This window comes from Protopterus annectens, chromosome 1.part2 (assembly GCF_019279795.1).
Source record: "Protopterus annectens isolate FY-2018-M chromosome 1.part2, PAN1.0, whole genome shotgun sequence".
In the NCBI taxonomy this organism is placed as follows: Eukaryota; Metazoa; Chordata; order Ceratodontiformes; family Protopteridae; genus Protopterus; species Protopterus annectens.
Genome location: NC_056727.1, coordinates 731,405,987 through 731,423,486, shown reverse-complemented (window position 1 = coordinate 731,423,486; position 17,500 = coordinate 731,405,987). Strand labels below are relative to the sequence as shown.

At 38.5% G+C, this 17,500-nt stretch overlaps 1 protein-coding gene across 2 annotated transcripts in view; it reads left to right on the top strand.

Annotated features, from left to right (window-relative positions):
- The window catches only part of NVL (nuclear VCP like), a 1,985,423-nt gene that overhangs the window by 5,716 nt on the left and 1,962,207 nt on the right, over positions 1-17,500 (top strand). Inside the window, exon 2 of one of the 2 annotated variants that reach the window (XM_044058752.1) lies at positions 11,428-11,498. The exons of the other annotated variant lie outside the window; for it this stretch is intronic. Coding sequence (XP_043914687.1) covers positions 11,428-11,498 — 71 coding nt within the window. The remainder of the gene's footprint in view (positions 1-11,427; positions 11,499-17,500) is intronic. 2 annotated transcript variants of the gene reach the window in all.

The following is a 17,500-nucleotide window of genomic DNA, read 5'->3' as shown; positions in this document are numbered from 1 at the left end:
AGCCACCATTTGAGAAGATTAGTCTACTTTTTTCCTGAGAGCGAGAGCGCACTTTTGTCTTCAGATTTGAAGTGTTGATTTTCATTCCTTTTACTTCACATTTGGCAGCAAATTATTTAAGTGTGTGCAGAAGGCAATAGTCAGATGAAATCAAAAGGACAAAATTACTTCGAAGCGATGGCCATCAAAAAACAGCAAGGATCTGAAACATCATGTTACTCTTTATTGAAGCAAAAATAAGAAAAAACATACAGCTTTCGAGCCAAGAAAACTCTTTCTCAATGCACGTAAAACTTTTATTTCACACATATATCTTAAATATCATTTAAAATAATGCTGGTAGCCTATCAAATCAAATAACATCATAATTAAATAATTGAATAATTAATACTAACTATGCTATACTTGCGGTTCACGACAAAGAATATTAAAACAAAATATGATAAAATATTATTTAAAATCACCTGAGTACGCAATTAGAATAACAATAGATAACCCCAAGAGCTCTATGAGATGATAGATACAGAAAAATATTATATAGTATAATATTTTTCTTTTAAAATGGGCTTAAGGCTGTTCATTGTATCAGCTCTAAAGTAATTAATCCACCTGTACTCAGCCAGTTCAGTTCCATTCACTATATGTCCACCTCTATGTTATATACTGGCTATCTGTAATACCCTAAATTTAAAAGTGTAGTCCTCACCTAATTGTTGATGTTTAAATAAAGCATTGGTACCTATCTTCCTATGTATTTCAGAGAAATGGGAGGATATTCTATGTTTCATCCTTTGGGTGGCTTTCCGTATATAGAAGCATGGATATTTTACACAGTTAACTAGATCAATTACATTTCTGAATTACAGGTGGCAAAAGTGTCAAATAATTTTTTTTTTTTTGAGTTATAGGATGGATAAAACACCTGTCTGTATTTATAAATCTGCAGAAACTACAGTTAAAACATGGGTTAGTGTATTTTGGTTAGTGGATTTTCCCATATCTAAACATGACCTTTTCTTATGACTTTTTATAGCATAACATTTGTTTCAAATTTCTTTGTTTCTTATACACAAAAATAGGTCTATCAGTTAAAATTTTATTTTAAGTCATTATCTGATGTAAGAGTTGCCTAATTCCTTTCCACTATGGCTTTTAATGCTAGATGTATGTCTATTATATTTAGTTATATAATCTAGGAACCATTTCTTATTTATATTATTATTAACATCCCCCTTATAATTATACTTGTTGCCAAATATGTATGATTTACTGGTTGTAGAACACACAGAGCTCACCACTTTCATAGTGTCTTCTATCATTTTTGAGTCAATGGTGATGGACAGGTTGACAGACGAGATCAGACAGGATTCCCCGTGGACTATGATGTTTGCAGATGACATTGTGATCTGTAGTGAGAGTAGGGAACAGGTGGAGGAGACCCTGGAGAGGTGGAGATATGCTCTAGAGAGAAGAGGAATGAAGGTCAGTAGGACTAAGACAGAATATATGTGTGTGAATGAGAGGGAGGATAGAGGAATGGTGAGGATGCAGGGAGTAGAGGTGGCGAAGGTGAATGAGTTTAAGTATTTGGGATCAACAGTTCAAAGTAATGGTGAGTGTGGAAGAGGGGAAGAAGAGAGTACAGGAAGGATGGAGTGGGTGGAAAAGAGTGTCAGGAGTGATTTGTGACAGACGAGTACCAGTAAGAGTGAAAGGAAAGGTCTACAAGAGGGTAGTGAGACCAGCTATGTTATATGGGTTGGAGACAGTGGCATTGACAGAAAGGCAGGAGTCAGAGCTTGATGTGGCAGAGTTAAAGATGTTAAGATTTGCACTGGGTGTGACGAGGATGGACAGGATTAGGAATAAGTATATTAGAGGGTCAGCCCAGGTTGGAAGGTTTGGAGACAAAGCTAGAGAGCCAAGATTACGTTGGTTTGGACATGTACAGAGGAGGGATGCAGAGTATATTGGGAAAAAGATGCTAAGGATGAAGCTTCCAAGTAACAGGAAAAGAGGAAGGCCCAAGATAAGGTTTATGGATGTGGTGAGAGAGGACATGCAGGTGGTTGGTGTGACAGAGCAAGATGCAGAGGACAGGAAGAAATGGAAACAGTTGATCTGCTGTGGCGACCCCTAACGGGAGCAGCCGAAAGAAGAAAACCCTCTGTCTATAAAATCTGCTGCCATGTTCTCCATCTCTTTAACAAAGTTCTCATCTAAAGTATTGAGCCTAATGGCTCTAAAAATTGGCTTTTAACTATGCCATTATAAATATATGTAGGGTGCATACTGTTTGCGTGCACATATCTTGTGGTCTGCACATTTTTTCTATGAATAGCTGTATATAACAGATTTTCAACACATGTAAAACTTGCATCTAAAAAAATCTATATTTTCACAGGAGTACTTTAGTTCAAATTGTAAAAAATCAGTGGTATGAGTTAAATAATCAACAAATCTATAGGGCTTCTATTTCACCTGTCCATAAAAAGAAAACATCGTTCACAAAACATTTATAAAAAAAAAAACAATACTGTTTTGAAATTCAATCCTTGTTGTATTCTCACTGTAGATAGACCACACTTTTAAATTTAGGGTATTGCAGATAGTAAGTACACTGCCCGAATGCCAGCAAATAAAAAAATTAGAGAACCTGAAAGGAAATCCACCACAGAAGTTGAGAAGAAAACATTGACTGGGAAGAATCCTGTAGCTGTTCAGGAAAAAGCACATCAGGTTCCAACTTTGGTACAAGGCATGGTTTCCAATAATTTAGAGGAAAAAAAATAAGGTAAATGTGCTCAGAGTGGATTAAAATAAATGAAACACTGAAGCAGTATATCAACTTGAATAACAAAAGGCTGGGAAAAATCTTTAAACATATTCAGATGAGCTGATAAAACTGTAAAAATCAGAGATTGAAATGAAGAAAAGGCTGGCTAAGTATGAGACTGCTCAAAGAGATGTTTCAAAAATTGTATAATTAGAGGACAGAGCACATAGAGAGCACCTGAGATTTTCTGCTGTACCAGAGAACTGGAATGACTGTGCATTAATTTTATGAAAGCACAAATTAGCAATTAGACTGGCATCCCACAGCAGGAGTTGTTAATTGTAAGGGCACATCATGTGCATGCTCCAAACCTGGGCATGAGAAAGCAGCCAAGAGCTCTAATACTAAAGATGTAGTCCTCTCTGCAAAAAAGAGTTGATTCTGACAAACTGTAGTAGAAGGACAAAGTACTAAAAGTTGGAGACAGTAGAGTGTTAAGCAAACCCTTCCAAATCTTTACCACTTTCTTCCCTCCCAACTTACAAGCTTCCACAGGAATATAATCTCTTCCGGGAGGCTTTGCTGTAGATTTGTTATACATCCTGTTAGAAATTGGGCCTCATCTGCCTCTAACCTTGGTATACTGAATTCTTCCATAAATATTTTCATTTGTACTTTGTCTTGATTTCCACATTTTTCTGCTTTATACATATTTTCATGAAATCTTTGAAATATTTCTAATACCTCTACAGGATCTCTGATTATTTTTGTTATTATAGGCTCCCTATGCTTGGCGACAACCCATTCTGCTTTCTGTTGCCTGAACCGCTGTGCTAAAAGGTTTTCTGTTCTGGAGTTATTATCAGAAAACAGTTACTTAAACTATAATTCAAAGTGGAAAGGAATGATGATGATGATGATGATAAGGGGGGGAGCTCAAGAAATATGGACAGATTGGGATTTTGAATGCAGACTATTAAGGAGAATAACAAAAATCATACAGAGTATTATATTCATAAAATAGCAGGGAGTATTAGAACTAAACCTGCACGAAAATTGAGAAAAGAGATTCTGCCGATAGAGATGACTGTGGTTAGGGATGCAGGTAATAGGCAAGAGGGGGCTGGAATTTAGTGAAGAAAACTGGCAAAGAAACAAAGGTATTGGGAGCAAATAAGTAGAAAGGGAAAGGTAACGGAATGTGAAGAGGCCAAGAATTTATTTGGACTGCAGGTTAGAGATTGCCTTCCCTAACAAGGATTGATATCAAGAGTATAGGCAAAGAGAAGGAAATAGGGGGGGTCCTAAATGAAAGATGAGCACTGGTAGAGTTTTTAGTAGAATCTGGAATAGAAGCTGCTATTAAAAAAGGAATAATTAATAGAGCATACAAAATATTGCATGATAACTTTAAGAATCAGTCAGAGGAGGTTTGAAAGGATTGGGAAAAGACTGAATAAGCAATTCACAAGGAAACAATGGAGGATCTATATTTGTCTTCCAAATATGCAACAAAATTGAGAAGATTTAGGATTCTTGCTTGTAAATGGTTACATAGATATGTAACTCAAAGTGGAAAGGGATGATGATAAAATAGGGGGGGAAGCTCAAGGAACAAGTAGACTCCAGAGAATTTTTCTTCCGGTCTATAGCAAATGTTGGAGGTGTGATGGGTGAAGAAATAGGTACTTGGGAACATATTTTCTGGGAGTATAATGAGTTGGCAGACTTTAAAGATTCCATGCAGACTATTCTATCAGAGATACTGGGTGAGCAAATTGGTGTAACTAGGAAAATTATTTTCTGAACTATGATACAGAATTGGAATTACCTAGATGCAGTAGGTTCTTGCTGTGTCTAATTATGATGGCTGCCAAAAAGCAGTTACTAGATTGGAACTCAGTCTAAACCTACTTTACTAGAAGTAATGAATATAGTAACAGAGGTAAAGCAACTGAAATTGGGATCTTTAGAAAAGGGTAGGAGCACATTACTTAGGATGAAATGGGAACTGTGGTAACAATACATACAGGCAAGGAATGAGGTTTAGAAGAAGGCAGGATTTGAATGAGCTATGTAATGTTTGACTGACAATGACTGGGTAGATTATAAGTGATGTATAATGTTTGCAACTAAAATTATGTTCGTATGGTCTGTGATGTAAAATGCTTGTAGCTAAGACTATGCCAGTAAGGTTTGTTTCCATTTATATAAATGTATGATTGCCTATGTCATAAGTGATGGTTTAATAAAAAGATCCTGAAAAGGTGTACAAAACAGTGATGTGACCAGTACTTCTGTATAGTGCAGAAACCTGGGATTTAAAGACAGAGCAGTTGAGGAAGCAAGAGGTGATGGAGATGAAGTGCCGGAGGTGGGTGGTAGGATGTATACAGTGGGACTGGTGACTGAATGAGGACATCAGAGCAGAAGCCATAGCATCTCCAATTGCAGAGAAGGTCAAAGACAACAGCTTGCAGTGGTTTGGGCGCACGTACAGAAAAGCAGAACACAATCTTGTGAAGAAGGTTTGAAACAGACAGGAAGAATTCAAGAGGAAATGTGAGCATCCAGTAAAGAGATGGATGGATTGTGTGAGAGAAGACCTGCCAAAGTCAGGCATGACTGCCGAAGAAGGTAGGAGAGTGGCATTGAATCAAGAGAGATGGCGATAGTAGACCCAACATCCCAACCCATTATAAAAAATGGGGAAAAAAAAGAGTTGATGATGATGCAACGTATGGTCAAGCGTCTGCCAGCCCACATCAGGTTCTCATAGAGATTCAACAATTTGTACTCTGATTCCAGCTCACTGAACACCAAACTGGATAGGAAGCTGTAGTGTCTTCATCACCTTTGGCAGCTTCTTCAACAACAGCCTACCCGATATCGGCACCCCTTTTCCTGGCATCCTTTGCATTTAGACTATTGTCCCATCCAGTGCTAGCCCTTTTGATGCCGAATTCTGTGCCTCAGTAGCCAATGTCTCAGATAATAGCCTTGCTTCTATCTATGATTATCTTTCTCCTGAGACACTGATACAGCATTATGTGCCTGCTTGACCCACCCAGGTTCCATTCATCCTTGGGTGTTATAGCTTTGGAAATACGTTCAAACGGTCTCTTGTCTCTGGATTCTGACAGACTGCATATCTAACTTCCACTCTTCCTTTGTTCATATTAAAACAGTCTTTCAGTCATCTACAGAGTCTGATTAGTTAGGAAAGAAAAGAAAAGCCGTCCCTAAATAAGAGGCATCTGCATCCCCGTCCCCATCAGTGCTGGATACTTTTAAGATATGGAGATTTTGAGTTGTACTGGCTTGGACACAGTAGCCTTTTACCGTCAAGGCCACAATAATCTTTTGCCATGTCAAAGAGTGAGCATGCTTTTTAGTCAAGACTGCCCACCCTGACAAGACGGTGGCAGTAGTGGCACTAAGATGAAGTTGCATACGTCAGATTCAGGCAGTCCACCCTTGGACCATTTAGTGAAAGTGGCATTTGCATTTTTTTTCTCTTTCAGTGAGGATACTGAATTCCCAGAAAATATAGAATGTGTGTTTGGTAATTTGTTAGACAAAAACACAAAGTGTAGAGGCCATATCTGACTCTGAAAGGCAGTAGCTAAAGATGGGTGGCTTTAGTGCCCACTGTCTGCTTACAAGTGGCAAGATTTGGTTGTAGTGTGTCAGCAATTCTGGTTGTGTTTGATGTCCATTGCTGAAGAAATCTTTGTGTCTTTTGGGATTCCTTCTTTAAGGGATCCTTGCTATTTTTGGCTAGAAAATGACAAATTGTATCAAAGCCATGAGAAAGAAGAGGGCATGCCTTTCTACTATGGGATTTCCTTCTACCAGCTTCAGCTAACCTTTTGAAGTCTCATTGCTGCCAGTACAAATCTTTGTCACACAAGAAACCACAGCAGAAGGCTCAGCAGCAATAGCCCTCAGGATATCAAATACCACTAGGCCACAGTTCAGGTTGTAATTTAGAAAATGGGGTCTTTGATGCTTTCAAGGAAACATCTGGACCCTCTATACAGGACTGTTGTCAGTGTTTTAGGGTCTCTGACTCTCTTTTTAACTTCTTTGAAGCAAGATCATTGTTCTTTCTGTACAGTGGTTCTGCATTACTGACTATGCCAAGGTAAGGAAGATAGTGATAGGAGGTTGTGCTTTGAATTCTCCCAGTCCCAAAAAAGTTTATTCTTCATTCCTTTCACCTCATAACAGAAGGTGACCATCTGTCATACTGTGTAAAATCTCCAAAAGCCGATTATTCAGGTTGCTTCAGGAGACCTACGAAAAACCGATTGCTGTTCCAGCTTTTTACAGAAACTTACAAACCAAGAAAGACGAGCTTTGGATATCAATTGTCCAAGTTTCTTTATCCTCTAGAATACAATTCTTCATAGTCACAAGTTGGCGGGAAATTGTCAGCAGCTCCAGCTTGTTTGAAATGGAGTCAATCACTTGCAATTCTGATCTCTTTCTTTTTAGCCTGTCTTCAGTCTCCAGTCTCCAGTGACTTTATCAAATGTATATCTGAGGTTTTGGAATACCTACACATACCACAGATGCTTAAGATGACATGCAGTCCAGGTGACCATTAGTGAGCAGAACCCACATTCCCAAAGTATTGTCTGGTTAAGAGACTTGCTCAAGGCCTCGCAGTAAGCTGAGGGTATTGAACCTTGCACCACAGGAAGTAGCTCATTAATAGCTATTTGCTAATAGCATTAATAGCTCCTAGCATTAATTCTTTGTACAAACTGCTGGACAGCATCCTTCTGAGTTTTTACCTTACTTGGATGATTGACTGTTTGCCACCCATGGTCACCCAGGCAAGACTGGACAGTCTGTCTGATCTAAAAAGTATCAGGGTTACACTGAATGAACTCATGTTGCAGTAGTCCACCACATCTCTGTTATCCTGACCATGGGGAGCATCATCTAGACATATGGGCCATGAATGACTTCCTTCTCATGTGCCGATTCAGAGACTGTCGGTAGACATCAGTACTTCTGACAGTGTATACTGCAGTGCCAGGAGAGGAACTATGGCTCTTGGGATACGTGGCATCCATGATTCCTGTGTTTCAAGTAAGCATACCTACCTACGAGAGTGTTGCAGTAGAACTTGAAATTTTAGTGGACTCAGAATCCTCTTGACCAGTCTGCTGCAAGCAAGTTGTCCAAAACCTGCAAGGAAGCTCTGTAGCAGAGTCTCACCTGTAGGATTAAGTTGTAGCACAGCTTATGACCAATGCTATTGTGGGGCTGAGGGGAGACCATTTTAGCAGGCACCTTGGCTCAAAACCTGTGGCCATGCAGTGGAGCAGGTTGCATTGGAAACGAGGGCTGTTCTGCTGGCTCTGGAGGACAGAGTTTTTTGTTTACAAACATGCAGTAGTGGTTTTGTACAAAAACAGATGAGGGAAATGGGCACCTACAGGTTGTGGAGGGAATCTTTGAAGTTCTGGGATTGGGTAGGTCATCACTACCTTTTTTGTTCTGTTACCTGCGTGCATATTGTTTGAAGTATTAGTAATGAAAGTTCTGTCAGCATATCAACTTCTTTATAGGATCATACTGTGCAAAGGTTCCAGTGTTGTCTGAGCAGATTGTGTAATCTGGTCTCTGTTTCCTCTATATTTGGCATCTGCACCTTTTACTGCTTTTATTTAAGTGAACTGAGCACTGATGAGTGTAAAGGAATTACCTGTCCGGCATTTAAAAAAAATCAGTTGGATCCATTTTTAACTTGATTGTCACATTTGTTATGCCCTTTGTCAAAGTCTGGTTACAAAATGAATACATAATATAAAGTCATGTTATCAAGAAACTGTATCCAAATCTTTTAGTATGCGGTTTAAATAACAAGTGCTATACCTTACGCTTTTAATATCTAGTTTGATCAAGCTTTATACAAGGTTAGATTGTAAGCAGAAATATGGATTTAAATTTTTCCTGCATTTTTATTGTAGTGTATGTTTTGGGACTGATTCACTGTAGGGCAGAAACAACCTCGTTTTGTAGGTGGTTGTTCTCAGAAATTGGAACTAGGAAAACTCATACTATGAAATGCTTTGCAGCTGTAGAGTTTCAGGTGTTCACTGAAATGGCTGACTTTTTTATTGCTCTTGCTTATTTAGGCAGTAATGCTTGGTGTATCACTTGCATGTGTGTGCGTATATGTATGTGTATATATATATATATATATATATATATATATATATATATATATATATATATATATATATATATATATGCACACACACACACACACACACACACACACACACGGGTGTATATCACATCTTTGAATGACCTATTCAGCGAATGCCTTCATTGAACTTTATTTGTCAAAAGCTCTATCTGTCGCACTGTTTCCCAGGGTAAAAACAGTGGGCCATCATTGGGAATTTGCTTTTTTTCCCACTGTAGTGCAGTCTCGGAGTTGGTATATTTAGTTAGGGAGTGTGGGTTGTGGGGGTTAATTTTTATTTTTTTTTTTTTTTGTGTGTGATCAGTAGTTAGCCTAGTAGTTATTTTCTCTAGGAAAATTTTACCTCAGAACATTATTTGGAGTGAGCTTTTGACAAATAAAGTTAGATGAAGAGGCATTCGTTGAATAGGTTGTTCGATATGATACAGACCCTACACACACATATGTACATGTGTGTACATATGTGTATGTATATATGTATTTATGCATAGATGCATTTACAGTGTGTGTGTGTGTGTGTGTGTGTGTGTGTGTGTGTGTGTGTGTGTGTGTGTGTGTATATATATATATATATATATATATATATATATATATGTGCGTGATATATATATATACATACACACACACACACACACACACACACACACGGGTCTACTTTGTTTCGTTGAATCTAATTTCACTGAATTTCATTTCACCCTGACCCCTTCACTGAAAACTCATTTCACTGAACTGAACTTAGTATATATAGCACTGTGTAGAGTACTGTAAGGCAAGTAAAAGGTATATGTCCTTTTCCCCACTGTAGTGCGATCCTGGAGTTAGTATATATAGTTGGGGGGGGCATACCCCCCCCCTGTTTGCTTTATATTGTATTTTACCAAAAACTTCAAAACAGTACATTTTAAACAGTAGACATGCATAGTTGCAACACCAATGATTAACTATGTCTAGAAGACAATATATAATCAAACTAATTGTAGGGGCTACACCCACCGCACCTACCAATGTGGGGGGTTGTGCCCCCCACACCCTCTAACTATATATACTAACTCCAGGATCGCACTACAGTGGGGAAAAGGCCATTTACCTTTTACTTGCCTTACAGTACTCTACACAGTGCCATATATACTAACTGCAGTTCAGTGAAATGAGTTTTCAGTATTTTGAGTTTTCAATGAAGTGAATGGGGTGAAATGAAATTCAACGAAACAAAGCAAACCAACACAGACATACATACATGTTTTCCTTTTTTGTTGATTTGTTCTTCTGTAAGGAAAGTATGTACTACCTGGAAAACTACATTTCCTTGGTCCAAGGTTATGTCTGTCTTTATATACATTTATATGTGTGTGTGTGTGTGTGTGTGTGTGTGTGTGTGTGTATATATGTGTGTGTATATATATATATATATATATATATATATATATATATATATATATATAATGCAAATAAATAGATATAAATAAATATATGCATATACGTTTATATATTTAATAGTAGAGTCCGATAAAAAAGGAATATAAAAAAGAGATGCCATTTATGAATATAATGCTAGGGTCTGTGCGTGAAATGAAGTTGAAAACTGCCCCTAAGTTGACTTGGTAGAATTAATCAGTTCTTTTAATATATTGTTGTTCATAACAAGTTAAATTTTTAGTATTCAAATATGTATTGTTAAAGGTAGTTTTCTTCTTTATTTTATTGTGTACCCCCCACCTGCCAGCTATCAAGCCTCCTCCTTTGGGATTCCCATTCGTTCCCCAGTGGGGAGGAGTCCCCATGTCCACTGCTGAGAGAGTTTTCTGAGGTGGCTATCATACAGGAAAGCATTGGCATTGCTTGTGTCCAGGCCAATATCCCAGCTATGAGGGCATTTCATTATGAATGGCACAACACCTCGACCAGTGGTAACTTGAACACTTGAGTTACTGCAGGGAGTGTATATGTCCTTTTGGCAAGAAATGCATCTTCCTCCATATGTTCCAAAAAGGGCCAACTTTACTCTGTTGTCCACTCATGCCAGCATCCTTCCTGCATTGACTCCTCACATCCTGACACAACTTCTCATTCCAGCAGAGGTTGGGTCAACAAATCAGCCTGCATCTTCAAATACCAAATCCACTCCTGAAATTCTAGTCACCTGGGACATAGAGCACTACCCCTTTATTCCACTGGTGTAGGCTACTTCCTACTTCATTTACATGTGCAAGATTTCATCATGTGGTACCACCTAAATGTCTCTTCAGGTAACCTTTCTTAGAGGTCCTTGGCAACCGCTGCTTATTATTTGACTAATGTCAGAGCAAGATGTTAAAAATTGCTTAAAGTAATTTTGAGCTTTGCTCACTGAGAGAAAGTAGTAACAGTATTTTAGAGTTTCAGCCAGTATGAATTTATTTTTAATACATTTTCTGCCTTTTAGTACTTGAGCAACTGCCGAAGTAAATATGTGGATATCAGCGTTTTAGCCCATGATCTGCAGAAACTGTACAGGTAAGGACATTCTGAAATAAAAAGAAGCAGTTTGTGAATGCTAAAAGGAAGACATAAAATGTTACAAGATGCTCATTCAGGTGACTGCTTAGCTTTTGGTGTAGCACAAAATTTATGGATTAGAACTTCTAAAGGTATACTTTCCAGAGCTGATTAGCTGTAGACTGCATTAGGGAACAGTGACAGAATTGCGGTGCTGAAATGTAGATTATACAAAATTTTTTTTTATGTATTGCTTTTAGTTAATGTAGCTTAATAATACTGTTTTTTATGTATGTCATAGGCCATCAGTTATGTTTTACACCTTCACATAAGTTGTCTAGATATAGAAACCTGCTGGGATAACTTCATGTAGTGCATTCTGATAATAGTATTTTATATTGATTGTATGTGTATGAGGAAGACTCTGTTCACTTTATACATGTCTGCCCATTAATATTGTAAACAACTATGTTTGTTACAGCAGTAATTGTGTGTGTGACTTCAAAGACCCCATGCAGTTGTAACTGTTGAGATTTTCTCTCTTAGTAGTCACAGCGTGATACATTTCTGAAATGGCTTCAGCTGCTGGATTCAGAAGATCATGTCTCTAGCCAGTTCCTCCTATGACGCCATTTGCTCAGACTAGGCAGGTGTACTCAACATCTTCTCCTCCTCCTCCTGTCTGCTTTTCCCTTGAGGGGTAGCCACTGAGGAACGATGATTTGCAGAATGATTGGCAGTGGAGTTTTACGGTGTCGAGTTGCCAGCTCGGTGCCCAGCCTTCCACAGAAGGCACACACATGCACACACTCAGAGTGTCCAGTCCACCTGCAGCAGGTCTTTGGGATGTGGGAAGAAACCGGAGCACCTGGAGAAAACCCACGTGACTGCAGAGAGGACATGCAGACTCCACACAGAAGGCACTCCAGATGAGAATAAACTGAAAACCTCTTGCTGTGAGGTGACAACACTAACAGCTGCACCACCATGGCCACCCACTTCCCCATTTCTTTTCTCCCTCTTAAGTTTGAACTTTGATCCTAACATAGGTCATTGGAAGGTTCCCACGTTTAGCCCCTTAATCTGTATATAACTTTTGTGTTTTTCTGGTTATCCGCTCATAATCAAAGGCTGGTCCTAACACTGCTTGTCCTGTTTGGGACAGGTGCACAGCATGCAGTGTCACAGGTGCCAGCTCATCAACTCAGCCATGCTTAGGAGAATACATGATAAGGTGAAGGTCTAAACCACTGCTAGAAAGGGGGCCTAGCAGCAAAGTCATTTTTGTAAGCTTGCTTCTGGGGTTTATATACAAGAGAAGCTAATGGATGAGGGGACCAGGTATTTTCCAAAGATCCAGCTCAGAAATTCCCATTTTAGAGAAGGCTGCAAGGTGCTTGCATGCCACCAGCTCTCATTTGCTAATGAGGATTTGACCTCCGTAGCAGAAGTGTATCCCTACAACTACCTTGGGATGTGCAGCCTAGGACTGCCATTCCTAGATTGACGTGTTTGGAGTGCTTAACAACATCTGGCCAGCCTAAGAGCAGCAAATCCTTATGATTTCCAGCAAGACTTAGTAGTTAAACTCTAGTTCAGAAGTCTACTCCTCACATCACCCCCTCCCGAACGGATGAAGGCTCACTAACTAGGACAGGAGGCAGAACTGTGCGTCCTATTGCAACAAGTGGGACTACAGAAATGGCCAACAAATCGAATATGTGTGTGCTACTCAAAATGTGGTGTGATCTGTCCTTGTAGATATGGGAGCATATTACTAGTCAATGCCATCTCTAGTGTGTTGGGTGAATTTGGGTGACTCCCCCTAAAGTTAGGAGAAGGGAACTAACTTTCTTTCAGTATGCCAAGTTGTTTGGATTTCCAAGATGGCTGCACATTGAGTAATAACTTAATTCTAGCTCTCCTAATGTGAAAACAGAAACTCGGCAGAGAAAGCCAGTAGACCTTTGTGTTTATAGGTAAATTTCTGTAACTGACTAGTAAGTGTACTGCCTGGATGCCAGGAAAAAAGAAATACTGAGGATCTGGAAAAAAAATTGGCTACAAAAAGTGAGGAAGAAACACTGACTGAGGAAAGTTCTGCTGCTGTTATGCAAAAAGCAGTGCAAAATCCAGACATGATTTCCAGTAACCTATGGAAGATATAAAACAACTGCTCACAGACCTGGTTAAAATAAACAAGACACTGATGGACTCTAGCAACAGAAACAACAAAAGGCTGGAAAAATGGAAGAAGCTTTAAACAAATATTCAAATGAGGTGATAAAGCTGCAAAAATTAGAGGTTGAAATGAAGAAATGGCTAGCTGAATATGGGGCTGCTCAGGAAGAGATATTTCAAAAATAATAAAAGTAGAGGAAAGAGCACGTAGGGAAAACCTGACATCTTCAGCTATGCCAGAGAAGCTGGAAGTAACGGACTGCATTAATTTTATGAAAGCACAAATAAGCAACTGGACTGGTATTCCGCAGCAGGAGTTGTTAGTTGGAAGGGCACATCATGCGTACACTCCAAACCTGGCTATGAGAAAGCAACCTAGACCTTTAATAGTAAAGATGCAATCCTACCAGCAGAAGGATTTGATTCTGGCAAAACTGCGGCAGAAGGACAAAATATTAAAAGTGGGAGACAGCAGAGTGTTTGTGGAGAATGATTACTTATTGTACACTAAGCAGAAGAGGAGTAAATTTATTCCCGTATTCAGAGAATGTCAAGACACAGGTGTAAGATACAAACTGCCATACCAAGCTGTCTTCAAGGTATTATTCCTTAGAGGGACAAAGTCATTTTTTGATGAAGTACATACTAAGGAGGAAATACAAACTACAAATACAAAAGTTTGTCCAATAAAAAGTGAGCTGTGAAATGGATGGGCATTCTGCTTCTTCTTGTTCTGGTAATAAAAACCACAGAGAGACTGTAACTGTGAATCCTTTTCCAGTCTTTCAAAGGAAAATGTTAGAGAGAAGGAAGGGACCATGAGAGTTGATTGGAAGAATTGAGAGTGCGTTGGAAATTAAACAGAGACAGGATTTGGGAGATGGAGAGGGACAGTAACTTAATGTGGTATTACAATGCAGTAATTATATTTGGGAAATATGACAGAACCAGAAAATCTGGAAGTATTGGACTTTTTAAGAATTTGGTGGACTTGTAGGGGCCTCTAAAGCATATGCCCTACTTAATATCATTAATGTTCAGAAAAATGCTTTGGGGAGGGGAAGAGAGGGGAGAGTTACCTGTAAGTAAAGATTTCTTAATATTACCATTTTTGTGGTGTATGCTTTTCTTTGCATGGTATAAAGTAAAGTTTCCTCAGTTGTTTTTAAGTGCAATGGGGATTGTAAACCGGTGCTGCTGCACCTTTTTCTTTTCTTTTTCCCTTCTTCTCTTTTTTCTTGTTCAGTTTTAAGAATTGTAGGCACTGTAATGTAAAAAAGAAAAAAAAAATATGCCAGGTTAAAAAGAGCATGACAAAAGAAAAATTTAATGAGCCTTTTCTCATTCTTGCATGGTGGAATGACTAGATTAAGGAACTAAACACGTTTGAAAAGAAAGTAAGTAAATGAAAAAGAATATTGAATATTATGAGGCTTTTTTCTAGCAAATGAATGTATGCTTAGTAGCAATTATGTATTTTGTTCTCATGTCTCCATGGATGCAATCTGATAAGGAGAAATTGACTGTCTGGTTCTCATGTCTCCATGGAGACAGTCTGATAAAGAGAAATTGGTTACAGTCTGGTGGAGAATAATTGGCTGGGGTTAGGGAAGAAAACAGAAACTTAGGCTATACTGTTCTGTGAAAGCAATTAGGGTTTTCCAAGCTGGGAGAACTGTAAAGATAAAACAGAAACAGCATTTAGTAGAAGCACATACTGCATGTTGTGTCTTAGTGTGGATAATCTCTCTCTTAGGTTAACTCAAGTTTGTGAGTGTGACTGTCAGTTTGGGACATTTGTTCCTGTTAAGAGGGTAAAACTTCAGTATTTGAAGATGTACATCGCTGTGTGTGTTAGTATTAATCTAATAGATTTTTTGGGGGTATTGGGTTTTTTGTTTGTGTGAGGGCTTTCAGTAAAACAAAAAGTTTTGTAATATGTGACATAGGCTCAAATGGATATTACAAGAAACTACTGTATAAAAGTTCAACCTGCAAAACACAGTATGCATGTAACACAAAAGCTGGAACTAGACATTTAACAAAAAATGTGTTGTACATGAAAGGTGGGAATAACTTTTTAATACAGTGATGCTTTCTGTAATGTCTTTAAATGTCAATGGTCTCAGATAAATACAAAAAAAGAGTTGTGAACTATATTAAAAAATGTAGAGTGCAAGTGGCTACGTCACAGCAGACATATTTTGAAAGAACTGAACATGTGAATTTGATAAAGAGAGGTTTGCAGGATGGTTATTCAGTGGAATACCTGGGATAAAGGAAAAGAGGAGTACTTATATTAACTTCAAGAGGAGTTCTAATAATGATAGAAGAGGATAAAACATATAATAATGTCAGAGTTGTAGTGCTAAGGGGCTACAGGCAAGGAAGGAGGATTACACTGGCATGTATTTATATTCCACGTATAACTGCTATAATGGAACTTAAGAAAGTTCTGGGAAAAGTAATCCACTTTTAGTAGGGACTGTTATGTGGTGAATGGACTTTGATTTGCAGCAGTGAAGATGTGTCGGGGGGGGGGGGGCAGAAGGGAACGTATAACAAAGGAGGGCAGATTTTTGAAGAAATTTATGAAAATATTAGGCATGGAAAATGTGAATTCAGTAATAGGAATTCGGAGTGAATTTACATATTATTCCCCAAGAAATAAAAACTGGGCTAGGTGAGACAGAATTTACATTTTACAGAAACATATGCATTTAATTGAAGGTCTTGATACAGACCCAGTAACCATTTCAGATCATGAGCCAATAATAACTAAAATATAAACATGGGGTAGTGAAATAAGAAATGAGACACTGGCACTTTCCCACCTATCTGTTGCAAGGTGGGAGGGTGGCCTAATGGTTAAGGTGTTTGCCTTACAAACACAAGGTACAGGGTTTGAGTCTCACAAGGGATAATTGGCTAGGTTTAAAATGGCTCGCAAGGGCAGTTAGCCTAGTATTAATCTATGAACCTAAGAGTGGAATTTAAGGAATGGGTAGTGGAGATTATTCAGGAGCTATTCGAGAGTGTAGAAATTTCGTCTGAAACTATAGCTAGGGTGTGAGATAAAATTAAGATGGGTTTAAAAATAGGGTGGAAATAAAAGAAGGGAAGCTATGGTTAAGAAGTAACCAGAATTATTTAGAGGGGCTGACAAATGTTAAAGTATTGCAGAATGGGGAAATATCACAGAACAAAGAGGATCAACTGCAGAATGCTAAGCAGAAAATAAGGGATTACCTCTGTAGTATGCACAGGTTTAGAAAGATTGCTGTTAAGCAGCTGTTTTTTTGATGATAACACTAGAGCAGGAAAAGTTTTTAGCACAATGACTCGGGCAACAGAAAGTAGAAGGGGCTGTTGCCAAGCTTAGGGAGCCTATAACAAGGAAGGAAACAAGCAATCCTGTAGAGGTATTAAAAATATTTTGGAAATTCATTGAAACTCTGTATAAAGCAGAGAAATATGGAAACCAAGAAAAGATACAAATGGAAATGTTTATGGAAGAATTAAATATGCCAAGGTTAGAGGTAGATGAGGCTAAATTACTAACGGTTAGGATAGGAGGAGATGAGATAAAAGTTGCGATGTATAACAGATCTCCAGGAAAGTCCTCAGGAATAGATGGTATTCCTATGGAAGTTTGGAAGCTAGGTGAGGAAAAAAACGATAAGATTTGGAAGGTTCGGTTTAACAGTATTTTAAGAGGATGAGAAGTACTAACATCCTGGAAGAAAGCAGTGGTAGCTGTAATACCTAAAGAGGGTGAAGATCCATCGCATCCAGCTTCATACAGGCCCATTTTAATACTAAACCAAAAGAGCTATGGC